This window comes from Streptopelia decaocto, assembly GCF_964273445.1.
Source record: "Streptopelia decaocto genome assembly, chromosome: 7".
In the NCBI taxonomy this organism is placed as follows: Eukaryota; Metazoa; Chordata; class Aves; order Columbiformes; family Columbidae; genus Streptopelia; species Streptopelia decaocto.
Window position 1 is genome coordinate 16,760,306 of NC_138661.1, and position 26,914 is coordinate 16,787,219.

A 26,914-nucleotide genomic window follows, 5' to 3' on the forward strand; every position below is an offset into this window, starting at 1 on the left:
ATACTAAAGTCTAAAGTTATCACACCAACACTAATACATCAATGGGTGATTACCAAACCAGTAATCTCCTCAGAAAATACCTAGTTAGTCTGACAAGATGTATTTTCCCAAACCTGTACTGTTAAGTATCAATTATTTACTTTATTACTTTATTAATTGAATGACATCTTCTTTATTTTGACAGGATTTCCATCAGGATGACAGGCTATTGACTGCTTAGCTCATTCTGCTTATTTTCTTTAAAATGTCATTGCTTTTCTACCACTTTCCACCAACAGTGTGTTCAAGGTGCAGAATTAAACTTTGGGGCTTGGGAGAAAAAGCACATTTGTTTTGCACTGTGAAAATGCCTTTCTCCATTCAGCTGATTGTGAGATTAGTGAAGAGCAGCTAGGAACGAGTCAAACCAGGAGGTAATCATGCTCTGAGCAGCTGAAGCTGCTCACATGAGACTCGTGATGGGTGCCGAGGGAGCCAACCCCATGGCCAGGCTGGCCAGCCCTCAGCTCTTGGTAGCCCTGTGGTGATGATGAAGGGACTCCCTGTGCCCAGGGATGTCTTCCACTCCCCAAATACTCCACTGTGAATGACAGCAGTATGAGGCTTGTATGAGTACGAGCAGTATGAGGCAAGAGAAAGGGCACAATTTGGTTCTGAAACTACATGCCTTTTGGGGACTAATAATGGATTTGAAAGAGGTGGTACAAAGAAGAGGGTGACCAGGAAAATGTGTTTTCCTGCATTTTGTCAAAGCTTTCGTAAGACCATGAAACAAGTGGGCATTGTCATAGGTAGTGTGGGACATCTTCTGCTCAGTGTTTTGTATAATAATTTCAGTGTCGCCTTAGAGTAGGGTTTGAGATCCATGTTTTCCCTCCTCTAGAGTGTGCCCAAGAAATACGTTGTCATTCCATGCAACGTGGCACAACTGGAAGAGTGTGCTGCAAGGTGTCCTCAATCCAGGATAATTTCTGATCACTGACGGCATGATGCATGCAGGCTCAGACCCTTCCAGGTGCAGCGTGTTTTTTCTACACTGTGGGCAAGCGAACTGGGAACTGGGACCCAGGCAGAGGATGGAGAGTTCCCCCGGCCCTGGGCTGCCCCAGAGAGCAGCACTGTGAGCACCAGCCCCAGGGGAGGGAGACGTCAGTGTCTCACAAACATCAAGGGCTCAGTGTGGGACTTACTAAGAGGCACTTCTCTGAGGACATGATGCTTCCCAGGCACCTTGCTGGTTCTTTGGGAAGTTCCCCTCTTGGCTGATTTTCCCAGCTGATGCTCATAGACACGTAACATGGCAGGCACAGGGAGGCATCTGTGTGGGCCAGGCTTTGGCATCCCATCCACACAAGGGGATTAAAAGCAGTTCTGCTCTTTCTCAGAGGATAATCATGAGGAGGAATGCATTAAGGACATAGAAATGTCACAGTAATGAAGGTTATGTGAATACATACTGAGAAAGGCAGAAAATAGCACGCAACCAGGAGCTTATTCGAAAAAGGGGGGGACATTACACAAAACAAGGTTACCTAGCACTGCAGTAATAAGGGGTAGAAATACAAAAGAATTTTTAAAGCTGTATAAACCCACCAGCCACTAAGAAACAGATTTTGATAGCTTCCAGTGTGGTTTCCCATGGTTCTTTCTGAGTGCCTGGTCTGGACCAGCAGGGAGGGAGCTGTGTCAGGTGCATTAGGGATCGCCTCCACATCAGCAATTCTTCTTTTCCTGTCACTACTAACTTCATATAGGCTGTCAGGAGTCATACTGACTATTCTGTCCCACCAGTATCTGCTTATTCTCCATGTAAGAATACTTGATAAACCACCAAGGAGCATGTGGCGCAGAGACGTGACAAGCCTTGTTTTTTACCCTGTCTCTGCCATTTGTCAGTCTCATATGTTGTGCCAAAGAGCAACCCAGTCTCACCATGTCATTTGGCTTTATGAATACTTCGGCTGATCCCGCCTTGGAAGAAGAACAAGGACAAGATAAAGATGGCCTTACTAACCCCATTTTTTATGATCTCATCACATTTTATATGGCATCTCCTGATGCATTTGTTTCTTCTGATTTCACTGCAACCTTTTGTGTTTGCCAGGGCAATACTAGGAGGGCACAGCTGGCCCTGAGGCTGCCTGCTTGCTCCTTCGTGCAAACATCTTTGTCATCCTCTGCTCTGGAATCTTAGAAAATAACAACATGGAAAACTTTCTGAGAATATTAAAAACATGAAAAACATTAGCCTTATCACAACACAATAAATAATTCCATCACCCACTGAAACTGACTTCTGCAGCTGACATAGTAATAAAGTAGAAAGCCAGCTGCTGATATAGTCTGGCAGTGAACATATTGTTAAAAGAGGCACCAGAAACCATTAGATTTTCAAATAATTTAGTTTTTCAACTTTATTTTTCTCTCCCATAGAAAAAAATAAAACCAAAACCAAACACAAAAAAACCCACCCTCATAGTCAGTATATGTACAATAAATTGAAGGCAATATTTGCTAGACAAGTATGATCAGGGTGATAGCATATGTTGAAGCCTGATGCATGTGAGAAAGATAGGACCTCTTATGTGGCACCAAATGCCGAACTGCCTATAATCTTATCAACCTGTTGGCTTTATTTTGTTTGCTTTTTGCAGTTCTTTACCTAGTCTCTTTCTAAGGTGCTCCTGCAGATTTATCTGAGTGAATGTTGCCAATTTTTCTCTAGATAATGCAATGGGAAAAAAACTCTCAGTAATTGTGTACATCAGGATTTTATATGATGAGTGTTAAACCTAAGAGTATGTAATGTCTTTTCCTAATCAAACACAGGAGGTACAGAAGATATCAGCTCACAATAAATGATGCATGTGTGATAACATATTTTAACTTGTGCACCTATTTGCAATACATATAATAGGCAGTTCAGAATTTAGGATATATCAGATCAAATAATTAGACTCAATAAATAGACTTCTGCTATATTTAATTCTCTCCCCTAGTTAACTGAAAATGTAGATTTAGGCAATCCCATTGACTGATCAAACTTCGTTTAGGGTGACGCAGATTCTCACAGAGTCTATGTGGTTGTGTACACTGAGTTAAGGGTCTCTTCCCCCTCTGCCATTGTCTGTGGCTCACCATCCCTCAGGAAATGTGTCTGCTCAAAACAGGGGAAGAGGTATACAGCCCTGAAGGACAAGATCTAAACCAAATACCACCCATATTACTCTTAATGCAAAATATTGCTTGTTTTGAGTGGTACTTATGTAGACAATTCTAGCCCTAAATTGAAGAAAAATGTAATAATAATTGCTTTTATTTTCATGTGTTAACATTTCCTAATGTTGACATTTCTTAACTATTGGGCATACAATTCAAACACAATGTAATGGGAAAGAAGCTTGTCAACTGTAATTGTCTAAAAGCAGTTAATAAACAAAATAGAATTCCTGTTCTTTTAGAACAAACCCACTTTCCTTGCTCCAAGGTTACAAGGATAGCAGCTGCAATACTGATTGGTAGGCACTGCTGCGGCTCCCCGATAAACATCCCCTAATGTGGTTTGAAAGCCTACCCTTATCAGTGTAACATCTTTCTCTAAAACTAAATCTGATGCAGCCGGAGATGGCAAATGCAGAGGGAGGAAATGTTTCCCATGGGTAGCAGAGCTGAGCCTTTCTCTTTCACACTGAGCATGTGGACAGCACTGACACAGAGAAGCTGGTCATCTGGGGACCATGATAAGAAATATCTAGTATTAAACTAGTTGATTGCTAAATGTGAAATATCCTCTTTGCACGTATCTGTGGCCCTGGCGTAGTGCTGTTGCATGGGTGACTGAAGCGTATCTGATTGCACACGGCTTATTTGGGAGAACTCATGTGTTTTTCCACATTCTTGTTACAGCTCCCAAGTCTACCTTTTGTCCCACTGAAGAGACCTGGTGGCCAGGCCTGGTTATTATCATTGCAGTATGCTGCGCCACACTAGTGTTCCTCCTCGTAGTTGTCATCATTTGCTACAAAGCCATAAAAAGGTAAGACTCCAGATACTTTTACTGTGCTTAGGGCAATACAACCCCTCAAAGGTTGTTGACCCAAGACTTGGCTGACACCATGTTATTTTATATGCATCCTAAAGGCAAAACGCATCCTCTAGTCAATGTGTATTTTTATTGGAAAGTCACTGTATGTACCAATTCCTGCCTGTGTCAAGGATGAAGTTTAATGCCCAGCTATGGGCACAAGGAGGAGAAAAACTAGAAATGGGACAGGGCCACAGTGTTCAGATTAATATGAACTCCCCAAAGTCACATTACTGCAGGTTGCTGGGGAATGTTGATAGCTTTGGTCTGGCCAAGTGCAGATGTAGGAAACACTGTCCTATCCAGTTCTGGTTGTATTCAAAACTTACATGTGGGACGTGAGATTTCTGGCCCAGGCCCATGACTAATTGTAGCATTTCTTCACCTAAATAATATTCCATATTTTGAGCAGAAAAAGTCAAAATCCATACCTTTCATGAGATACAGCATTGACATCCAAACCACAGTTTGGATAAAATTATGTTTATTCAGCTTTGGGATTTTTTTTTTTTTTGGGGGGGAAGAGAAAATAAAATACCTTTTATGAAAAAGTTATCTGCATGCAAAGCAACTGCAACATTTTTTATGAGCCTCAGCAGGCATGTCACAGTGGTGGAGCATCACACATGCTTTGTGGTTGAAAAATTTATGCAGGATTTGGAGGATAGTATATCCAAGAGCATCAAAAAGGGAGAATTCAAACAAGAAGACAGAAGTCTGTGTCTAATTTCTCATTAAATTTACATAAGTATCTCTGCTACTCTAGTTTAACTAAAATGAATGCTTATTAGTTTTGCAGAGTTGGAAGGCTTTCAGTCTAGCTACTGAACTTCTTAAAAATCATCTATGAAGTGCTGAAATTGGAGTAAAATTGGGTTGGTAATACAGAGCAAAATTTCTTACTTGTAGTTTCTAATCTGCTAGCGGCTGCTCATAGGGGATTGGTCCAATTCCATGTGGAAAGTTGTATTTGTTTCAAAAACAGCTATTGTATTTGTCTGCCTAGGGCCAAACTGTGAATTATTTCTGCCAAGGCTGCAAAATATACCAGCTGGAGCAGTAACTCTCCAGGGCAACATGTGCCTAGCGAAGAATTGCTCTTCAAATCTGCTCTGATACTGGTAGATGAGAGGTACAGAAAAGAAATTTGAACAGGCAAATTTAGAGCTGCCTTGAAAAGGCTGTGGGAGTTCACATAACAAAGTCTTATGCTTCATGTTGGTGAACAATAATACAGATACTTGATGAAGACACCCATTATTTGTCAACAGTGTGAATATCAACACACAAGTCAGCTGCTTGAACAGGCATTAGGCTCAGAGAGTGAAAATTCCTCTTAGATTCTTCTTATTGTTGACATTCACACTGCTGACAAACGCTAAGCTGAAAACTGCTTAGATGTGGGACAGACAGCTATAAAAGAAAATCTTATTAATTATATTTTTACAGAGTAACTAGAGCATTTCTTTTCATCAATGGGACCTTCCTAAAACAGCTTTGTTATAAGGATGCCCTAAAGTGCCTGGCAGCATTCCTCAGTAGTTCTGGTTCCTTGATCTACTGTAAAAGATATCTATTGATAAACACTGGCAAATAAGATAAGACGTTTTGCAAGAGAGGCATCTCTGCCTTTGACACAGAGTATTATCCCATTTTGTTGAGCTGAATTGGCTTTAGCGAGTGTGAGAAATCCTTCAGTCTATTTTTTGCTGGGAGGTAGAGGTGGATAGACAAAGAGTGAGGGGATTAATCTAGGTGATGCTGAAGCCTAGAGTCCCTTCAGTGTTTTCCCAGCCTCCAGCTCTGTAGTCGTGCTCTGCCCCATCCTTTCTCACACCCCATCCTACCAGGTCTCCTCTGCAGTCCTCCTGTCAGGCCCTCCTTCCTGCACATCTCCTGGAACCGAGACCTCTGTCACTGCAGCATTTCTGACAAATCTGTCCCTTACCTCCAGGGCAGTGCGTTGTCTCTTACTTAGAATATACCCACCCCCTTTAGATGTGAGCACCACCCACTCATCCTCCAGCTGCGTCTAGTTTGTGTTGTAACCTCGATATGGCACCACCCTCTTCTACCCCAGGAAAGGCACATGCTGACTGCCTTGATGTGGAGATCAGAACCCAGCCTGAAGACCCCACCTTTGCCTGCCTGAGTCTTTCTTAGCTCTGGGTGAGGGTAGTGCTGTGGCTCACCACTGAACATCGTCTTTTCCTTCTTGTACCATGCCAGGCATGTTTGCAGGTTTCAGAGGTGTCCCAGCCTTGTTTCCCTACTGTTGTGTAACTGGTCACTGTGGGGCGGAACAGGAGAGTGGCAGAGTATGCTGAGGATGGGACTGTTTACCGTGCCCACCACAAACTGCCCCTCAAAGCCCTCACCTGCTTCATTTCATCTCTCTGAAAGCATTTGCCTGTGTCTCAGGGGTGTCACTGCGATTCATCACCTACTGTCTGATGAGCAGCGTCAATGTGAAAGTGGCAAGAATTATTAACGAAACATATGCTGTGTAAGATTGCCACCCTCCAGCATTTTTAGACAGGAGCAGGGAAGGAGATCCATGTCTTCTCATTTGGAAACCCTCATTCTGATGAGAGCCTGGGGTGTGACAAAAACTGGAAGTGCCAGTAAGCAGGAAAACTGCCTTGGCAGCAGCAGATAGCTCATATAATTTTTTAGTGCAAAAGGAACAACATTTAAAAATTCTCATCAGTCCATTAGCTGAAAAATATAAATAATAATTAAATAAATAATAAGAAAAATACTGAGAACATACTGAATATGATTTCAGATCTGGTGATACTACCAGTTTTACCCATGGACAGATGTATCTTATGTATACATCTATCTATATCCTATGTATCCTGTCTATTGTAGATCCTATGTATCTCCTATAGTAGACGTGGTTTTTATCTCCCAGTGACAGATCCATAAGTATTACAGGAGACTATTGCAAAAGCCTAAAGCATATGGCTCAGTTTAATTAACATTGTAAGCACTGAAGAAATGCTGAAGAGTGAAATAACAGCAGTCATCTGGTTGTAGGGTTTAACAAGAGTTAAATGTTTTAGTAGGAGAGTGCAGGGAGAGATTTATTTGCATGGAGCTTGGATCTGTTGTATTAATCCCTCACTTTTATATGAATCAAATTTGAAGTAGAAACAAAAAGAAAAATCCTTTTGTGCTTAAGTTAAAATCTCATTTACTGATTTCAAAGGGCCAGAGCAAATCAAACACTCTCACGTCTGCTCTTTGGTAGCAGGAAGAGAGGGAGTGACTGTCCTCGAGGTATTGTAACTCGGCTGTATTTTTATTCAATCTGTATAAAAACTGTTTGTCCTGGGGTGATTTGTTTTCTCTTGCAAAAGCTAAAACTTCAGCATATCACCAATTTTAGGTACTAAGGGGTTTTGTAATAAAATACAACCACATGGATTGCTGCTTCTTTGTATAAAGTAACTACCAGAACCAAGCCAGTATGTTGTTATCTCCATCCCTGCGTGTCCCTTGGAAATACTCAGGTTCTCCCAATATGAAATGGTCATAAGAAATGCTGAAATCCATTCCAATGGATGTATTTGACCTCTCTGGTCCATGAGGGAACTAATACCAAAATGTGTCAATCAGCTTTAATATTCAGAGAATGGACAGACAGGTTAAACTCTTGGGAAGATATACATGATGCAATTCTTAAGGGATTTTAAAGTAGCCTCTACATTTCCTTGAGTGATGCTGGTGTCTGCAGTACTGGGCACTGCAGGACTGGGACACCAGGTACAGATGGGTGCTGCTGCATAGATCAAGGACCAAAGGAGATCGCATGTGATGTTGTGTTGTGCTGCAGCATGGTTACACACACAGTCATAGCACCTTCAGTTTGGCAGCGGAGGAACAGCTATTTCCTCTGGTCATGGTGACAGAGGGATATTTCCTCTTTTAGAAAATGTGAATCTTCTCTTAAGAAACTTTTCCATGGCACATTAGAAAAATGTTAAGTGCTGACACTTAGCAGCAGTCACAGTCTGTAACATTTGCAGATTTCTAGGACAGGCTCACTGGCCAGGGCTCAGATCCATTGTAAGCAGTGGGACTTTTCTGCTCATTGCGTGAGTAACAAAAGTTATCTCACAACCAATGATTTCTGTAAGATATAGAAAGAACAGATGAATAACAGGTTCAAAATCTGTAATACCTCCATGTACTTCTCTAGCATTTCTTCATCTGTAAAAACCTGCCATTCTTTCTCTTTCCCTGGAACACTGTCACAAGTAAAAACAGGAGGTCCAATGACAATTCATAAACTAGCGCAGGCTAGAGGAAGCTGGATCATTTCAGTATTACATGGATTATGGACTGGATTTGGGCAAGTGCATCGTGAATGCCAACAGCTCTAACAAATCTTCATCTGATGTAAATTGGTACAGATTCAAAAACAATCAGTGGAGCTTGATTCATTTTATTCAGCTCTGGAGGTGGTTGTCTCTTAAGCTTTCTTTTAATGTCTCCAAGCACCTCAATAACAGTAAGACAGTAAGACTGGAGGAAAGTGAGAAGTAAACACAGTAAAGAGGATTAACAAGACTTGTTTGGTAAATAAGTAACTGAGCTGGGAGAGAGAGGGACCTGCAGTATGTAATCCTATTTCTGCAGCTCACTGGTGTGTCATTGTCTGTTAGGGGAGTAAGATATTTACATAAATAGGAAAAAATAAATCCCTGGCTCCCTGTGTAAAATTAAGATATTGGAGCCATCTCTCAAACCTCAAAAGAGAAGGCAAAGCTGAACATCCTGGTCTCTGTCACAGCTGATGCACCAGCTATGCAGCCTGGCAGGAGGTGTTTCAAATGGTTCGGCAACATGTGAAAAACCTGTACTTAGTACACCCAGAATGTCCATACGGTCTGAATTGATAGATGAGCAGCCCATGGGTCTGGGTTGTGACTCCTTGGCTCTGCTGGATTTTAGGTAGGATGCATAAGAGGTACCTGAGAGTAGAGGTACCACAGTGTTTGCTGCCAAAGAGCCCTCTTGCTAAGTCAGCAGAGAAAGTAGGTTGATGATAGCAAAGTTTTGCATGATACACCTTTTACTATTCAACTTTGTCAAACCACAACAGTTTTTTATGTGTCCCATAGCCTGAGAGAGCGGTATCAAAATGCCTACATATGCACTTCCTTAAACAGGCGCTGAGTTCACCTTCAAATAATAATTAAATGGAAGAAAACATTGTACTGAAATAAAATGACAGGTCATATTTAAACTGTGTTAAAATTCATTGCTCAGGTATTTTCTAGGGTACTCAGTATTAGCATATGATTTATGGACCCTGTGTACTGCAAGGTTTAGTTTCAGTAGAGGACACAAGGTTCAGAAAGTTTGTTTTGTTTAACAAAATAAGGCAGGTGCTTGACAGGGGAGAACATGGAGGATTGTTTAAGGAGGGTAAAAAAGTGGGATATGGGGCTGTGTGAGCTGGTATGTATGGAAGAGTGTGTCCCATGGTGCGGGGGTGTAAGTCCTGCTCAGCAGGCCATGGTCCTGCACCTCTCCCCAGCCGGTTTTGTGCCACTCACTCCCCCAGAGAGCGAGGACTGTGTAATCCTGCCATCTCCTATGAGAAGCAATGAGGCTGAGCACAATCTACTTCAAAATGGTTATTAATTGCAACAAAACAATGCTTTTCAGTGTGGGGAGAGAAGAAAGAAGAGTGCCCTAAACTTACTTAATGGCTTTGAAGTGGATGTTCATTGCAGGGCTGATGACGGGCAGGTCAAAGTGAATTGAGATTGTTAATCTCTTTTGTTTTCCTTGATGCATTAGAAGGGTTTGTACTGAAATGGTGTCTTAATTCTCAGCAGGTGCCTGGAAAGACAGTAATTACTCAGAAGATAAAGTGAGCTAGTTGGTTGAAAAACTGGGTTAAAAAGTACTGTTTGAGGGGGGGACACTCAAAGGGAAGAAGAAGAAGAAGGTCTGTGGGGCCAGAGCTATGTCTTTGATGCAATTCATTGATGTCAGGCCAGTTCAGCTCTGCAGAAGGGCAGTTAGAAACCTTTCTTTTTCATAGCTAGCATGGTCATTATTTGGACTTAGTTTGAGAACAAGAGATAACACTTTGGGACAGAGTTAACAATGTTTTTAATTGCCTTTGTCTGAGAGCCAAGGACATTCTGAGCGCTCTGCCCACAGGTGTGAGGCAGTGAGGAAGGGGGGATAGATGGGGCAGAGCTTGACTGACATACAGACTGATTCCATCCCATTAGCATCATGCTTCATATTTAAAGAGAGTTAGAGTGTCTCTTTTCTTTGCTCTCAGAGACCTGTTCAGGGGAGTTCTGTTTGGGATTTCATTAGTTCGGCCTTTTGCCATCCTGCCGTTTTGCAGAAGCCTCTGGGTCTTTTCTCCCTTTCTTCTCTCTTCTCTCTCTGGGATCGGCTGTTGTGACCAGGTGCTGTTTCCTGGGACTGGCTGCTCGGTGTGGATGGAGCTCATAAGGAATTGCATTGAGTATCTTTTATTTTATATTCTATTTCAATTTTATAGATATATATTTACTAGTAGTGTATTAGTATTTTGTTCCTTTATTAAACTGTGTTTATCTCAATCCAGGTTTCTCCCTTTCCTTTTCATTCTCTCCCCTATTTGGGACGCAGGGAGGGAAGTGAGTGAGCAGCTCTTGTGGTTGTATTGCTGTCTTGGGTTAAACCAAAACAGCAAGGAAGAAGACAGTCACACTGTAGCCTGGTTATCTGTTCCACTGGCTGAATGTTGATGCTTATCAACAAAAGGATCAGCATCTACCACTGAGCACCACTGTCCAGGTCTACTGTCACCTCTAAACAAAACCCAGTGTGTTCCCATGTGTTGCCTTCATGGCTTATCATCTCCCAGTGGTGTATTTGCTCCCATCCTTGGACTGAGGTTGCAGATGAAAATTTAAATACTCTGAGCAAGACAATCTTTCTGCAAGAGATCCCATTTTTAAACCATAAAGAAATTAGTTCATAGAATCACAGAATGGTTGAGGTTGGAAGGCACAGCATGAGATCATCTAGTCCAAACTTCTTCTCTAACAGAGTCAGCTAGAGGAGGTTGCCCAGGTCTATGTCCAGCTGGGGTTTTAATATCTCTACAGATGGGGAGTCCACAACCTCTCTGCGTTCTCATTGGTTTTCTTGTGTTCTTTCAAAGCTATCACTATTTATTAAACTAAATATAGCCCTGCTTGATGAAAACTGAGTGCTAGTACAAGGAAAATCTGTTGTTCTTCCGAACAGTATTGAAGCCTGGTTGTTGGTTGTGGAACAGTTTCCAACATAGAATATATGAGACAAGTTGTTGAACAGCTTTACAGCTTGACTCAAGCCCACTGGAGATGCCAGAGCTCTGCTGTATTTGTTTTGCTGATTCAATGTCATCAGGAGGGATTTGGAATGGGGGACTAATAGTTGATGCTGCCCAGTGTTTTGGGGGTGCATAATTTTTTAAGTTGAATAGAAGTATTTGTACTACTTGTTAGCAGGTATATTTGACACATCAAGGGCTGATAAACAAGTGGACGAAGTAGCCTTTTATTTGGAGAGATGGCTGAGCCAAGCCGCGTGGGCAGTGCTGTGCAGGAAAGTTTGCTTTGCTGTTGCCTGTGCAGTACATGTTGGTTGGATAAGCATGAGAATCTGCTCTTCAGGACTGTCAGTCTAGGATTTTCATAAGCACAACATGTTTGCATAACTATTATAGGGCAGGATTTCTCAGTCTCTTTTAAGTTATACCAAAGTCACATTCGGCTAGGGGGAAAGTTTGTTGTCACAAATGGGTAACATACACCACTGTTTCTCATAACTGGTAACACTGGAAGCCTTCAGAGGGCTTTACTCTTTAGTACAAAACAAGTGGTCCAAGTGCTTCACAGAATACTCTCCTATGGATCATTTTTCACTTGTTCACTCCTAAATTGTGATGTATTGACAAAGATTCCAACAGAAATCTGTGGAGCATTATGTTCTATCCTGTGATCAATTAACTTTTCACTGTGACCAGAAATAAACTTGACATTTTTCTGTTTTCTACTGCAGATGAGGGTACCACACCGAATGGGCAGACCTCTTGTGATAGATTCAAGTCTTGTACAGTTTTTGCCTCAGTGCAACTCTGTAATAGCCATGGCTGAATTTTACAGGCTCATGCCAGAATATAATGCTAATGTTGGCCTAATTATATTGGTTGAAATATTCCTGTTTTACCACAGTGCAATTAGGAGGTCCAAGTGGATACTAGAGCTTTGAAACACACAGGAGGGTTGCTAGGTTTACCATGGGTTTTTTATTACATGTTTTCCTGAAGCCGTAACTTCTGAAGAAATCTGAATAAATATGAGATCAGGGTTCTCTTTAACTACTTGTTTAAAAACTGACTTAAAACTCAAGACTCCTACATATTCAAAATCCTACAAGACAAATAAATAAAGTTTTCTTATGAATTCATTTCATATGTAAGCCAATCATAGTTTTTACAAGCTGACACGAGGACACTTGTGGCTGGCCCCGATGGTGAAAAGCCACAGCTGTGGCTGAGGTTTACGTACCACAGTGTGCAAGAACATTTAAAGAAAGTTTTGGGCTTGATTATCTGAGATATCCGAGCTTAGGACTGTGTTTGTTACAGCCTTCAAGAACCCAGCAGCAGCACCCTGGGGTGCCTGGGACAATCTTTCTTTATGACTCAGAGGAAATTGTACCCATGGTAGTAGGGTGGGGGTGTAAATCTTTACTCCAGCTATGTATCACCCAGAAAATCCCTCTACATAATGTGAATCTCATAGGAACCTGCTGGGTGCCGTTATTACCCCCTTTTACTTTCCCCAAAGGATTTGCAGTGCATCTGGAGTAAAAACAGTAAAGCCTGATTTCTCCAGTGGCTGAACAACTGCAGCTCTCACTGGGTTCAATGTACATGGTAGATTTTCAGGACCTCTAAAATCCCAAAAGTTAGAACAAGAAAGCCAGAAAAGTGTGGGAATGCCCCAGCAGTTCCCACACATGCCCCAGGCTGTCCCATCCAGGCTCTGCCCAGGCTCATTCTGCTCTGCCTTGGGGTGACAAGAAGCCAGACCTGACTGTGGCGCAGCTAAGCACCATTTGGTCCCCTACCCGTCACACACATCCAGCCACCTTCAAGATGACCGAGACTGTTCAGCACACCGCTCAGCCCTGTTTGCATTCTCTCCCATTCTCTGCCCTTTGTTGTTTTCTGCAGAGCTCTGTCTCCTGCATCACCACCACATTACCCCACATTTGACCATGCAAAAGATACCCCTTTCCTGCTTGGCTTCTCAGCACACTTCTGGCCAGCAGTCTTGGCTTGGTGCCACCCTTGGTTCCACTACTTCGTGGCTTCTGCTGACTTTGGTTTTGATGCCTGAGTCTAACCTGAACTTGTGTGTGCAGAGACCCTGGGAAAAGATAGAGCTCAGGGAATGGCAGGACCTGTGCTTGGATGTCTTTCCTCCTGTGCAGGGAATCTCAGCCACAGGTAACAAGGCATTTGACCGTGGCAGCAGTATTTCACACTGTAATTTGTGTGCATTAGTTTCACATCTTTGCCTAATTAGTCACAACTTGGTTTGAAAACAAGATCTCAGCTTTTCTATGCCTTAGCTTAGAGCAGAAGTTGATAAAGGAAATCTCAGGGGTGCTTGTCCACACCAGCTGGTTTTGGGGGTCCCCACTGCTCTGAAGGGAGGTCACATCACACACACCCCACCTTGCTGTGGTGTTTGCTGCCATGCAGCCACACTGCCCGTGGGGAAAAGGGGTGCAGACAGGGTCCCCCTTCACAGAGCTGCAATGCTTCTCAGGCACACATCAAGCCCCTTGCAGCTGTGTTGCCACCACTTGTGTGACTACATAATCTGATTTCTGCTAACTCTGTCCTTCCTTCTCTGCACCCCCCGTACTTACTACTAAATATTTATAATGTTCCCGTGTTGCTAAGCAGCACACAGCTCCCTGCATGGGAGAGTTTTTCTGCGAAGGCGAGACATGCACTAGGTCGGCATGGGCAGATCAGCGGGTGGGAGAAGATGGCATCAGCTGGGATAATCCTGCTCTGCTGCGTGCTTACCTCGCTCTGACTCGGGTCTCCCCTCCATCAGCAGGCACATGGCCGCCCCTTCCAGTATGTCTGGGCTGGAGAATGGTGCTCCTGGTCTGTCCATCTCACAGAGCTGTTGGCTAAATAGTCATGTCACAGAACACTTGTGGAGATGGGCATTGCAGCATCCGTTCCACAAGCTAGTGCCAAATGATGGACTTAAAGCACTAACAGGGGAGTCTGATGTAAAGGGTCTGATCCCAGCTGTGTGCAATACAAGAGTGGGAAAATAGGGTCATTCTTCATTCTGGCCCTTGAAAAGAGGCCATGCAAAGAGGTTTCAGGTGGAGATAGGATGCCTTCTTTGTTGTCTGCTCTTTGAGGCAGTAGCAGGAAACCTGATGAAAGATTTTAACACTTCAAGCAACAGGGACTGCAGGATAACCCATTTTTTCCCTTCAGTTGCTCTGAGCCCTGGGAAGCCAGTGTGGAGACTGGCTGAACTCAAATCCTTTCTCAGAAATTGTCCCCAATTACAATTGTCTAAACACGGTTCTCAAACTGCACAAAACCAAACCTTTGTGTAGACATCAAGGTGTGCAGGACTTGCTGGTTCCTCTGCCTCTGTATGGACTTGCCCAGTTGTGCTCCTGGAGCATGGGAAGGCTGGGAACATGCTGTGCCTGATGGAGTTTGCATTTGTCCTGCAAAGAGAAGGGTTTGGCTCTGCAGACTCTTCTTTATGAGTGGAGAAATTCAGAAGCAGCTGCTTGGAAATTAGTGGTCTTACTCTAGCTGGTGGCAGAGACAGGTTGCCTCAAATGCAAAGTGATCAAGATAGTTGCAGAGGTCAGTTCATTTTACAAGCTTTTGTTTTCTTCTGAGTTGCTTGCGTTTGTTTGTGTCACAGACACTCTTCTATTGAAGACATTTCTACAACGAAAAATCTACAGAGAATTTTGGTTCATCTGCACAGAAATTAACCATTACTATTTAAATAATTTTGTGAAATTCAATTTCAATTATTCCGTGAAACAGCAGCAGCCTTGTTCTTCTGTATGGATCAAGTCCATCATTCAAGTTTGTGCCGATGTTAGCAAGGGATCAAATAGCAAGGTAGTTATCTACATTCAGCAAAAAAATCTGGGCAGAAAGTAGCACAGAAGATCAACTTTGTTTTGCAGATGGAAAAGTCTGGTGCCTAAACTGGCAATATCTGCAGTCGCTTGGCTGATGAGAGACCTACTGTCCTTCAGAGACAGCAGGAGCACGGTGAAGAGCAGTCCTTGCTCAGCTCCTCTCTCTGCCCCTTATTACTTCAACCCCACGTTTTTCTTGTACCAGTGGCCACCCTGACCCAGAACACAGGGCACAAAGCACCAGCCCGTCTGCAGCTGTGGCAGGGGATCCCTGCACTTTTCCCTCTTCTCCTTCCCGCTCCAATACAGATGTCTTTTTTTAGGGACATACATATTGACAATCCCAGGCTGTTTCTGCATTGCCCCATGAGCCGAGCTCCACACACATACCGTAGCTGTTTACACTGCTCTATGGCAGGACAGGCCTTTGAGGGGTGAGAGTGTGTCTGTCTCGTTTCTAGAGGGCACTGCCAGCATGTAGCACACTGCCAGGCATGGTCATGGCCATGGCCATCCTCCAGACATGGTTTTGCTTTGTTCGAAACAGGATGCCTTCATTCTGTGCATTTAATATCTTCTTTTTTTTTTTTTTTTCTTTTTTATTTAGTGTTTTTTGCCAGACTTGAAGACCAGCGACACGAGCTCTTTTTTTTTACATTAGGCTCATTCATTTTTTTTCCTTTTGTCCTCAAAGCATATCAGTGATGTATTCTGCACTGAGAAGACCTGCTGGATAACATTAGCTGTAATATCCCTGCAGTCAATAAACCTTTTTAAAGATCATTACAGGGAATACAAAGAATGGGTCATAACATGAAGGGTTATTGAAAGCACTTTTATCAATTATGTCAGCTAAGAGTTCAGTATCCTAATAGTAAAGCTGCTTCTCTTCCTTAACACTGGTTTTGTGTAGGAGCATAATTCTGAAGTTAGCTTAATTGAAGACCTAGTAGGAAATGTGATCACATCACCTTAGTCTCCCAGGGACAGATCTTCCTTTGTAACATCAGAACAAATCCTCCTCAAGTCCACCAAAGTCTGTGGAATTACTCTGACTTTGCACTGCTGAAAATAAGTGAAGACTAAACTCCACTTCTTAAATTTCACATGTGGCTCAGCAATCTATTTCAATTACTTGCAATCTGAACAGGCCAAATCCTCCCTTCAGATATACCCCGAGCAACTCCAGCAGGCTGGGACAGATGCACTTCTGCAGTGAGAGCTCTGCCCACCACATTTTGCACCTGAGCGCATCAGCTCAGAGAACCTCTGAGTGCGGGTGAATGGCTGCAGAGCGGCTCTGCATCGACTTTTTTTCCCTCTGAGAAAAGCACTCATCGAAGGACAGATCTTCCATCTGTGCATAGCAAGTGGGATTTGACTGTCACAGGGGAGCGTGAAACACCCCGAAGCAGAAATCACCCACATGCCTGCAGGGCTTGCTTAAATATACTCCAGAAACTGGTCAGCTAAAAATGGCTGTGTGGGAGAGCTGAATTAGCCATAAATTGCAGGCATGAAAATGCTCATGTGAACAGTCAGAAAAGAAGAAACTCTACTTAGGAGAAAGTATCTTGGGGCTAGATCAAATCCTACTGATGCACCATGACTTGCAGTGCTGTGAAAGAGACTTTCCCATTTTGTATAATTGTCCTAGCCCATGCACTTGTACAGATCTCCTCCCGTTCTCCACGTATGAGAGACAGAAAAGATCTGAAGATGTTAAAAATTGCATGCTTACTTTCTCCAGTAAATTTTATTTACTAGCTGAAAACTAGTTTTGTTTGGCTAAGACTGAAGTATTCAAAGGTCTCCAGGGAAAGAATGGCCTTTTCTGGGTCACAAAAGACACTTCTTTTTCACAAGGAGCAAAGGGGCAATGCAGCTTGAGAAAAGAGACCTCCTTCAAATGTCCAAAACTGAAAGTAACTAAATACAGGTAATAAATACCACACAGGTTACCTACAAGACTTTCTAGTTTTGAAGAGTAAAAATATCACTTATTGGGATAATAAGTAATAAACACCGGGGCAAGACAGTTTGTGTCTTTTAGGTGCTGGACTATCTTACTTACCAGACTGGAGACTGAGGTACAGGAATACATGTGAAAGCCTTGGGAAACTGAGAGTATTGAACACTGGTACTTGACAAACATTGAGCAGTATTGAGTGCATTGCTGAAAGTTGTCCAGATGGAGCTGCTTTTTATTATAACAGTAAACCATTTGCTTTGTACGTGGGAAGTAGTTGAGCCAGTAACCTCTTCCTACAAGTAATTAATAGTATGCTGCTTGTTTTCTGGACAGAGAGATGGTCAACATATGGCTGTTAACTAATTTAATAGAGAAAATCTAAGGTTTCAGAGAAATTTCATCATTAGGGTTTCTTCTTTTATTTCTATCTTTGCATTGTCAAATAAAAAAGATCCAGATCTAATTCTTCTGGTTCCTTTGAGACGGTCAAATGGAGCAGTCAGAATGTGACTCTCTTCCCATGACTCTTAAAACTGTCTTCAGAGAAGTGTTCATCTTTAACATGAGCCCCGTACCCCTGGGCTGGCCTAGGCTGGCCAGCCCAGGTTAGTCATTAGGCAAGGCTTGTGGTGGGCGGCTGCACACAGATTTGATGGCTATGTCCCAGGAAACAGCTGTTCTCAGGGCACTGAGCCCCGCTAGCTGGTCATGTTCACAAACCGGTCTCAGAAAGCAAGTTTTCTTCTGCCACCGGTTGCTTTCATGGGAACTGATTCACCTCTGACGGCTGATGGCCAGCATGAAACAAACAGCTGCTTGATGAACACCCACAGTACCGAGAGGTAAACAGTCTCCATTCAAGTTCTTTATGTTCTTCTAGACATTTAGGTTACTGGGAGAGGTGATTCCTGTGATGGAATAACATTATAATATTTATTCTTCCATTCCTGTCCTGTATCTGCTAAATAAGGATGTTTTTGAAGTGTGACTGTAGCCCACATATCATCTTGTCTGGGCTTCCAGCAGTGAAGTCTAGCCAAGACCTCTAAATATAGCTGCCATAGGTACTGCTAGCATCCTAACTCATGAGGCAAAGCTGAGTGAAAATATACCTACCAGGTATTTACCCTTTTTCTTGGATAACTTTCTAACCTAGGAACGTGCTGCTGCAGTTGGATATCTACTGGTATATAGGTAGCTTGGATATTTCTGCTGTGCACTGGGGACACATCAGGATAGACCAATCCTATGAAGCAAATGGGTGTGTCATATGAGACCCAATTTTATTGAAAATCATTAATTTTTATGTGTTGATAGCTAATGAAATATTCATTGGTACGGAGAAGAGCTTTGAAGTCGTTGCATGTATAAGCAGTACATCTTCAGCTCTCAGATTTGCCCCTTCCCTCCTGCCGCTTTGCCCCGGGGATCGGCGGGCACACAAGCCACCCGGCACACACACGATCCAGCACATGCCACCGGCGAGGCAGGAGGGGCAGGCAAGCCCTGGTGATGCTCGCCAGTGGAGCAGCTTGCCGGCCGCTTCTCCTTCCTCATTGTACAGCCCTGTGCAGAGACAGTCAAAAGCGAGGCTGCCTGCAGAGCATGGTAGCAGTTTCATTGGTGGTAGCAACCACCTCAAGGTGAAACTGCTTTGAGAGGAGAGACAAGTTCTTCACCTTTGTGAGAGGCGCTGAAAACACAGAAGGATTTTTGGCACAGATACCTTGTACATTGGCACAGGTACAGCTGCGCAAAGGCAGTGCAGAGATGCCTCATAGCTTTCACTGTTGGCAAAATCTCTGTCAGTTGATACTGATACCAACACAATGCAATCTTTTTTTAATATATATTTTTGCAAGTGCCTTTTAAGTATGATTTACAGTTTTGTACCACTACCCAGGAAAGACTGGAGATGCACTGTGGTCTTCTGAGCATTGGGCATCTCCTCCAATAATGCACAGCCAGGACGACAAAGCAGCCTTCCCTCCACTAACTGCATTTTAAAAGAATGAAGCTCTATTCCTGTTTTGTAAGAAACAGAGTAGATTTTTTCCTCAGAGGATAATCCAGGGCAGCAAATCCCATGTGGAGGCATCTCCTGACTGTGCTGAGTTCGGTATAGGGGTCCCAGAAGGAGGTGAATTTAATATCCCTTCATTTCTCTGCTGCCAGCACAAGGTCACCCTCTCGTAGCTTGGCTAGGTTTTCCCAGAGCCCAGCCTTCCCAGATGCTGGCCACAGTCCACTGGCACTCAACAGAGACATTGCTACAGAGGTAGGCAGTAGGAAACAGGTTTGTAATGCTCAGGCTTGTCTTATGAAATCAGGTTTTATTCTTAACTCTCATCCCTTCTGAGCAAAAAGCACCTTGAAGAGTATGAGCATGTGGATTACGTTGCGTCTTTTAACCTCTGTTGTGGTTTACTCTTCTGGACAAAACTTCTATTCCCATTTCTAGGTGATCTTATTCTCCTCAAAGCTTCAATAAGCCTATAAGTTAACAAGGCATAATAAATTCCTGATTAAATGAATAGTCTGCACATCTTTTGCTTGATTTTGTCTGAAAAGTCATATATTGATATTTTCTTCAGTGTGTACAAGCAAGACACAAGGTGAAACTCTCCCATAGCACTCTACCAAACTGCCTTACAGACAGTAGGTTTATGCCATATTTATACCAGTAGCCAAAGCTGACAGGGAGGATTTTGTCAAATGTACTGAGTTCTGTGACAAGACTAGGGCCAAAAACTGTGTCTGAGAAATGTTCTGAAGACACCTTACAAATGATGTTTGAATGTGCATCGTTACATTGACCTTTACGCAGGACTCTGCAGAGAACTGGTACAAGCCAATATGAATGTCTTTGATAAATAAGATTTGTAATGTGATCAGAACCTCATCTGAAATTGAAGGCTGACCTGTGAAATACACTGTTAAATGGCTGTTTGATGCTTTCTTGATTTTAGGACTCATGCAAATTAATGCATGTATGGTGGAGAGGTCATTATGGACTCTGATGCATCATTTCAGGCATGTACTAAGCTGTACAGAGTTGCGTGTACCTTTCATTCGCAGATGTTTGGCATGAAGAGTGCACCAATTTGTTTGCTAAACATCAAAGCACAATGTGTAACAAATCCTACTGCAAAGCAGTGCAAACCACTTGTTAGCAAACAGCCTGTTTCGCCTGCCACCAAGTGAGTATGCCAGATACAAAATGTTCCCCACTCATTCCCTTACTAATTTAAAACATCCCTTTTACTAATGAAGAGCATTCCCTGGAATATAAATGCATAAATACAGGGCCACAACACTTCAGCTGAAAGGGGGTTTGGAGTATTATATGTAGGAAGATCATGCATTATATAGCTTATCAGGCAGAAAATAGAATAAAAGGGTTCCCTTTGTGTGTAAGAGGAAAACTTGCATGCTTGGACCTCAACAGTCAATGAAATGCGAGGTTAAAAAAAAGGTAGTGACACACACTATTGACACAAACAGAACTAGTGCCCTAATGCAAAACTGCAGTTTAAAAATCACAACAGGCCAAAATGACTTTGCTCGCTAAATATGTAGGTCAATTTTCATCACTGTGACAAGTGCATACAAGTCTGCCAAGCCAGTGATTTATTATAAATGTTGGAACTGAGGCAAGTTTGACACCAAATATATGTCTGACATGCACATGGAGACAAATTAAGTGGAGGAGTTAAACAGAGCATTCTCTAAGCCTGAACTTTCATGTCTGCCAAAAAAAATAAATAAATAAAAGCCTTAAATAGCCATTTCATTGAGACCCAATGAAGTAGTTGCTCTGTTTTGCTAGTGCTAACACTGAGCAGTTGATACGGCAAAAGCAGAATCCTGATTAAATCTCCATTCCACTATTTGCAGGCTCTGAAAAAATACACTTTCAATGCATGCTGATGCCAGGGGTGTAAAACCAACAACAACCTCTCCAACAGTGTCTCCAGAGAGGTCTCGCCATCAAGGGAGTGTCTCCAGACCCCCCGGGTCTGTGCTGGGAGACCAGCCTGGGGAGGGGAAAGAGCAAACAGCTGCTCTCGGGAAGAGAAACTGAAGCAAAGAAAGAAGGAGGAAGAGAGAAAGAGTTTCAGAAATCACTTCTAGAAAAACAAAAGAAAAAAAAAAAAGAAAAATGTAAATTAAAATGAAAGGAAGACTTTTTAACTTGAAGAAAGTAGAGGAAAGGTAGATAGGGAAAGAAAATGGAAGTGGAGAGGTGCAGAAACACATAGGAGACCAAAAGAAAGATAGAAGGGCTAAACAGGGGCGAAGCAGCAAAAAAGAAGTGGCCAAAATGTCTTCATTTTTTTGACTATTCATAGAGCTGAGAGTCAGGGTTGGAATGGGGCAAGGCAGGTGGAGGGGCAGAAAACAGAAGGAATTTTTGAAAGGAGCGCAGAAGTTTGCAGACAGTCACATTTTCCCTGCCCAGGAAAAGCCAGAAAAGTATTGCCATCGTGTTCCCCATTCCTCTTGTCAGGGACATGGTGGGGTGGATGGGTGCTTTATGATGGCATGAAAGACAGAGCCTCAGGAGCTTGTGTCAGATACAGACAAGCACAGTGTCTTAATGGCTGTAAAAGGGTTCAACAAATCTCTTACCCTGCTCTTCCATTTCCATTCTCCAACAGCTGGAATCACAGCTAATATATTAACAAGCTTTAACTCTTACCAGCTAAGGAGCAGCATAAGGTATCACTATCAGAAGTATTTTCTTTGAGATTTCAAGCAAAACAAATTTATCTTCCTGTAATCCTTCTCCATAAGTATTTCACTAATACTTTCCTGAAATTCAATGTCATTAACTATTTTTATTAGTTTTTGTTTGTTTTGTTAAACAGTGTCAAGAACAATAGCACAGGCTGACTGTTGTATTACATTTGTTTGTCTGGTCCTCTTTTTGCCCATAGAAGCAACTTCAACTCAAGGCATAATGTCTGAAATACCCATGTGGAAAGCACAAAGCTGTTTCCTCCTACTAAGTGTGCAGCTTCAGCTTTAAATAAAGGTTGCACCACTTCAGAGGAGAGAAGTTGTGGGGGAAACATATGATGTAACATGGTCTGTTATGGGACTTATGTGCAGGTCTCTCTTTTCAGAGTCACTTTAAAATTACAAATAGGAAGATTATGCTATGATGTGCAGATGTTTGTTAGATTTCTGCACTTGCTGGGCATTTCCTGAATTGCCTCACAATTCGCATTGGTGATCCTGGCCTGTGTTACCAGGTGGTGCCTGTGGCCATAAAATAAAAAGGGGATGCTTCGGTGTTTAGTGCTGGGGGACTGGTATGTCACAGCAAGCACAATGTTTCAGCCACTAACTCAAACACACAGAATATGGACATTTGTGTCTGGGCTAGTAAACTAGCCTTCCTTCACAGACAATGCAGAGTAACATGAATGCCTTGGGCACAAAGATCTGACTGCTCTTGGATATCCACTTTAAGCTGTTCTGAAGTGTGCTTTAAAAGTACCTGTTTCTCGTCATTGATCGTGAAGGTAGTCTGGGATGGTCACCACAGATGTGCATATCTACACTGGTCAGATGAGTCCTCACCTTTGACCAAACATGGTGGTTTTATGATGACTGGTGAGTTGGGCCCTCAGTGGACATGACTGGTGATCATCACATTTTGAATGATGTTGCATTTTGAGGAGAAAGGCCCCAGACTGCCCCAAGACAGAGCCTGACCCTGTGCCTGAGTCCCTGTTCCAGGGATGAAGGTGAAGGTGGAGGGCTCTCCTTCCATCAGCCTTCAACTCATGCAAGATTCATGCCTGTAACTATACACAGACTAGCATGGGGAGACTGACAGCCCATTATCTGGGTTTATGAGCAGACTCTTCATCTTCCAGGTGGATCATGAGGCTTGATAAAATTTTACTGCTGTTTTGATCTCTGTTCAGAAGGGGAAAATAGAGAGGAAATGTTCAGTGTTATGATGTGCCTTACATGTCCTCGTTTTCAATCTGTATTGACAAAGAAGATGTTTATCTCTGTCCTTTCTTTTCCTCCCACCCTGCCTATACATCACCGAACCTGGGATCACCCAAGGAAACCAATGAGAAAAGAAGAGAATGGAACCAGTCGGGCTGAATATGCAATGACCTCCTCCCAAAACAACAAAACAGTTGATAACAATGCGGCCGTATAATCCCCAAAACCCCACCAAGGCACAGGAGGTGGTAAACTTTCAAAGCACACACGTGGAGTATGCAAGGTGGGTGAAGTAAGGCAATGAAAGGAGCTCTGTGGCCAAGAACTTCATTTCAGAAACAGCGCACGCATCAGTGATTCAGAAGAGAAAAGCAGGTTGCTCTTCAGGCTTTCTGCTTCTCCAGGGGAAGATAAATTCACCCACCCGGGCTGCCGGGGGAAAAGGCCTCACAAAGGCATAAGCGTTGCATGCTGCATCTCATGAAATCGATGTCATGATGCCTCCCGCTTCTTCTTCCTCGCTTCCCCCGACTTTTCAGTTTGAAAAGAGTGTCCGAAAAAAGCAGCTTAAATAGGATCTTTCGAGGAGAAGGTTATCTGCCAGAGTGGCAGCAGTTTATTACAAAGTGGGTCTGAGGGTCATTAGTGGGAGGTGTCACTTACGTGCTTCTCCAGCCTGTATAATTTTGTATGCTTATACTTCTTTCTTATCATTCTTATTATTGCATTATTAAAAAGGGAAAAAATATTTCTGTTAAGCCATCAAGCAACCAAAAATTGCATGAACTTGTGACTTATCCCAGGAAATTTATCTATGGTCTGATGACTATGCAATTTCCATGGCTAAAGACTTTTCAGGAAAAGAAATCAAAATGTAAGATTTTAACATTTAACATTGCTATTGAAAGAGAGATATAATTAAGAGGTGCTTTGAACATTATTACTTTATAATCAGCATCCTTTTTTGCATTGCGCTCCATTTTTTGTCTTTAGAAAGGTCTTCCTTTGTAAAATTCTTCATTTTTCTCTGTGTTTGCATCACGCTGATTCCCCAGGGATGCTCCTACAGGAAAGATGTTCTTTACATCTTGTGTGAGTGTTGGGGCGGGATTGTGTTGAAAGGACTAGCAGCCCTTTGAAGTCCTCTTCATTCACTGATTAGTGTTGTTTCCTGAGAGTGTCAAGTCTCCTGAACTGACCCACCAAGGACATTGTAGGTCTGTCCTGGAGGACCACTTGTGAGGGTCTGGTAAGCTGGTTGTGCCCACGTTAACTCAGTCTCTGCCTCTCCTGGGCAGAGACTGCCAATTGTGCCAAATTCAGTGTGATAGCTTAGTGTTGTAGTTTCCATGATGTGGATTGCAGACTACTTCAAAGCAAAGCTGAATCCACTCAGATTCCTTTCACGCAGGATCTCAGGTTAGACTCAGTAAGTAACCCTTGGGATAAAGGTGATGAGACTAGCCGAGGCGCTGGTCTTTCCTTCGTGTCGCACCTCCACGTGTATGTCTCCATTACCTCTGTGCTGAAAGTAGTGATGCAGTGAAAGACGAATTTCCACCCCGGCTTCTTGTCTGGACATCAAGCTTCAATACCACTCAGTCTCCATATCTGTGAGTAACGATCCAGCCTCGCTCCAGGACGTGGCTACACCCCGGCCATCGTGTCCCTCAGTACTGCAACACACCAATGCTTTCAGTTTTATGTAAGGGTGTGCCTGAACTGCAGAAATCAGACCTGGATTTTGAATGCATTCCTGTCTGTGGTTGATCTATTACTGGGATGTAGAGTTTGGGCTGATGGTAGAGGAAGACGATGTTCTGCAGAACTTCCCCAAAAAAGCTCCAGGATGTTCAAATCAGCAGTTTCAGCTCAGGCCCATCTCTAGTTTTCTATTACCTATTGAACAATAGGGTGTATGTAAATGTAAGTATCTTTTCAATGACAAAATGAAATGCTGCTATATACTGCTTTTGAGGATTTTATGGAGTTATTAGTTTAGCTTTTTAGCCTGTCATCACTGTAAAAGTTTAGCTACACAAAGTTATTTTTTAAAGGCTAGACTTTCTTGGGAAGTGAATGCAACTACAAAAGTGAAAGGGAATAAGCAACCCTTTGCCCCAGAGTATGGTCATTCCCTGCCATATTCATGTTGTGTGCTTGCACAAGACACAGTGGTATGTTCTTAGATCCAAAGTGGGATTAAAATGACAGAATTTACACTTTGAGTCTAGTATCCCAAACGTTGATTGCCTAAAGCACTTAACCCCTAAATAGTATAATAAAAATATTGCAAGTATATTTCTAGAGTATTTTTTAAGGTATAACATTTATTTTGGTGTAGTTACCTATGTTTGCCTTTCTTTTTTTACTCCAGTTGTTTCTGCCTAAATGTGGCATAGTTTGAGACTGGTTGCATGTGTAGCTGAGAGTAGAAAGTATGAATGCAGATGAGTTTAGCATGATACAGGCTCAGGATTAGCACTTTCTCCTAAAGGTTGTGATTTTATTAATTCCCTAATACAGCTTTAAAGATATGTTCTGTAAGGCCAAAATCACAAAAGGGATCTATAGCCCATTATGTGCATCAAAATGTGTCTGTTTTTTGCAAGAAAAAGTCTAAAGAGCTGGTCACAGGACACTTTCTGATTTTCAGTGATGTCAATAGTAAAATGTCCTCACTAGAGAAAGCCCAGGAGCATGACATGACATAACCCACAAAAAAACCCACCCAGGAGAACATAAACATTAAAAACCTCACAGTGAGGAAGGAGGCATGGCATTTCAAGGAGGCACTAGGATCTATTTTCAACTCTGCCACTGTTCTGCTGTTTACTAGCAAGTAATTTTGCCTCTCTGTGCCTCAATTTACCCATCTGTATAATCAAGATTAAAATACCAGCTCTGTGGCAGTGTTTTGAGACATATAGATGCATCTCATTTGCATAGGCAGATTTACGCTATCATTATATTCAATATGCTGATATTAAATAAACATATTTGGGCAGATTATCACCATAATATTTCGTAAACAAACATTTCCCAGTGTGCTTTTATGAGCCATTGGCCACAGCAGAGCAGGAGCAGCCAGGCTGAGAGCTGCTCCTCCGCTTGTCCACAGCCTCTGTGCTCAGCACCGCATGGCTGCGCAACGGGAAGAGATGGGAAAACCTGCACCGGGTTTTGCCATTAGGTTCCTGCCTAAGTACAGTTGACTACATTGCACCAAAATTTAAGGTGTTCTTCAGAAAGGTACTTGAAAAGTACCCTGGAAGCAGATGTAAATCTTCGGAAAGGGGAGGGCAGAAAAGCGGCATCTTTGGGGAATGGTTTCTGAAGTTTGCTGATATGGTTTAGGTTTCATCTAATGCTCCACGGAATACTTGCAAGGCTTTTATAGAAGAGGCTTCTGTGCTTCCTTATGGTACTATAATTAAATACAAAGGGAAAGTAATAGGCTTGATGGATAAGGGTTTCACTAAGCAGTGACCCTGGATCTGGGGAACTGGCAATCCAAAATACGGCTTTACAAGCATTTTGAGATTATTTTTAGCCACCAAAATATCAGGCATAGAAAGGTTCTGCATATCTCGGTTCTCAAAATAGCCAGATCCGCAGCAGATGCAAAGGTGGCCAATTTCTGCAAAGAAGTTAACCCC

At 42.7% G+C, this 26,914-nt stretch overlaps 1 protein-coding gene across 1 annotated transcript in view; it reads left to right on the top strand.

The window, feature by feature from the left end:
- Positions 1–23,472, top strand: part of PRIMA1 (proline rich membrane anchor 1) — a gene marked incomplete at both ends in the record, with an annotated part of 49,423 nt that extends 25,951 nt beyond the window's left edge. The window contains 2 exons of the mRNA XM_082057390.1: positions 3,907–4,036; positions 23,373–23,472. Of these exons, the coding sequence (XP_081913516.1) occupies positions 3,907–4,036; positions 23,373–23,472 (230 nt within the window). The remainder of the gene's footprint in view (positions 1–3,906; positions 4,037–23,372) is intronic.
- Positions 23,473–26,914: the final 3,442 nt, after the last annotated feature.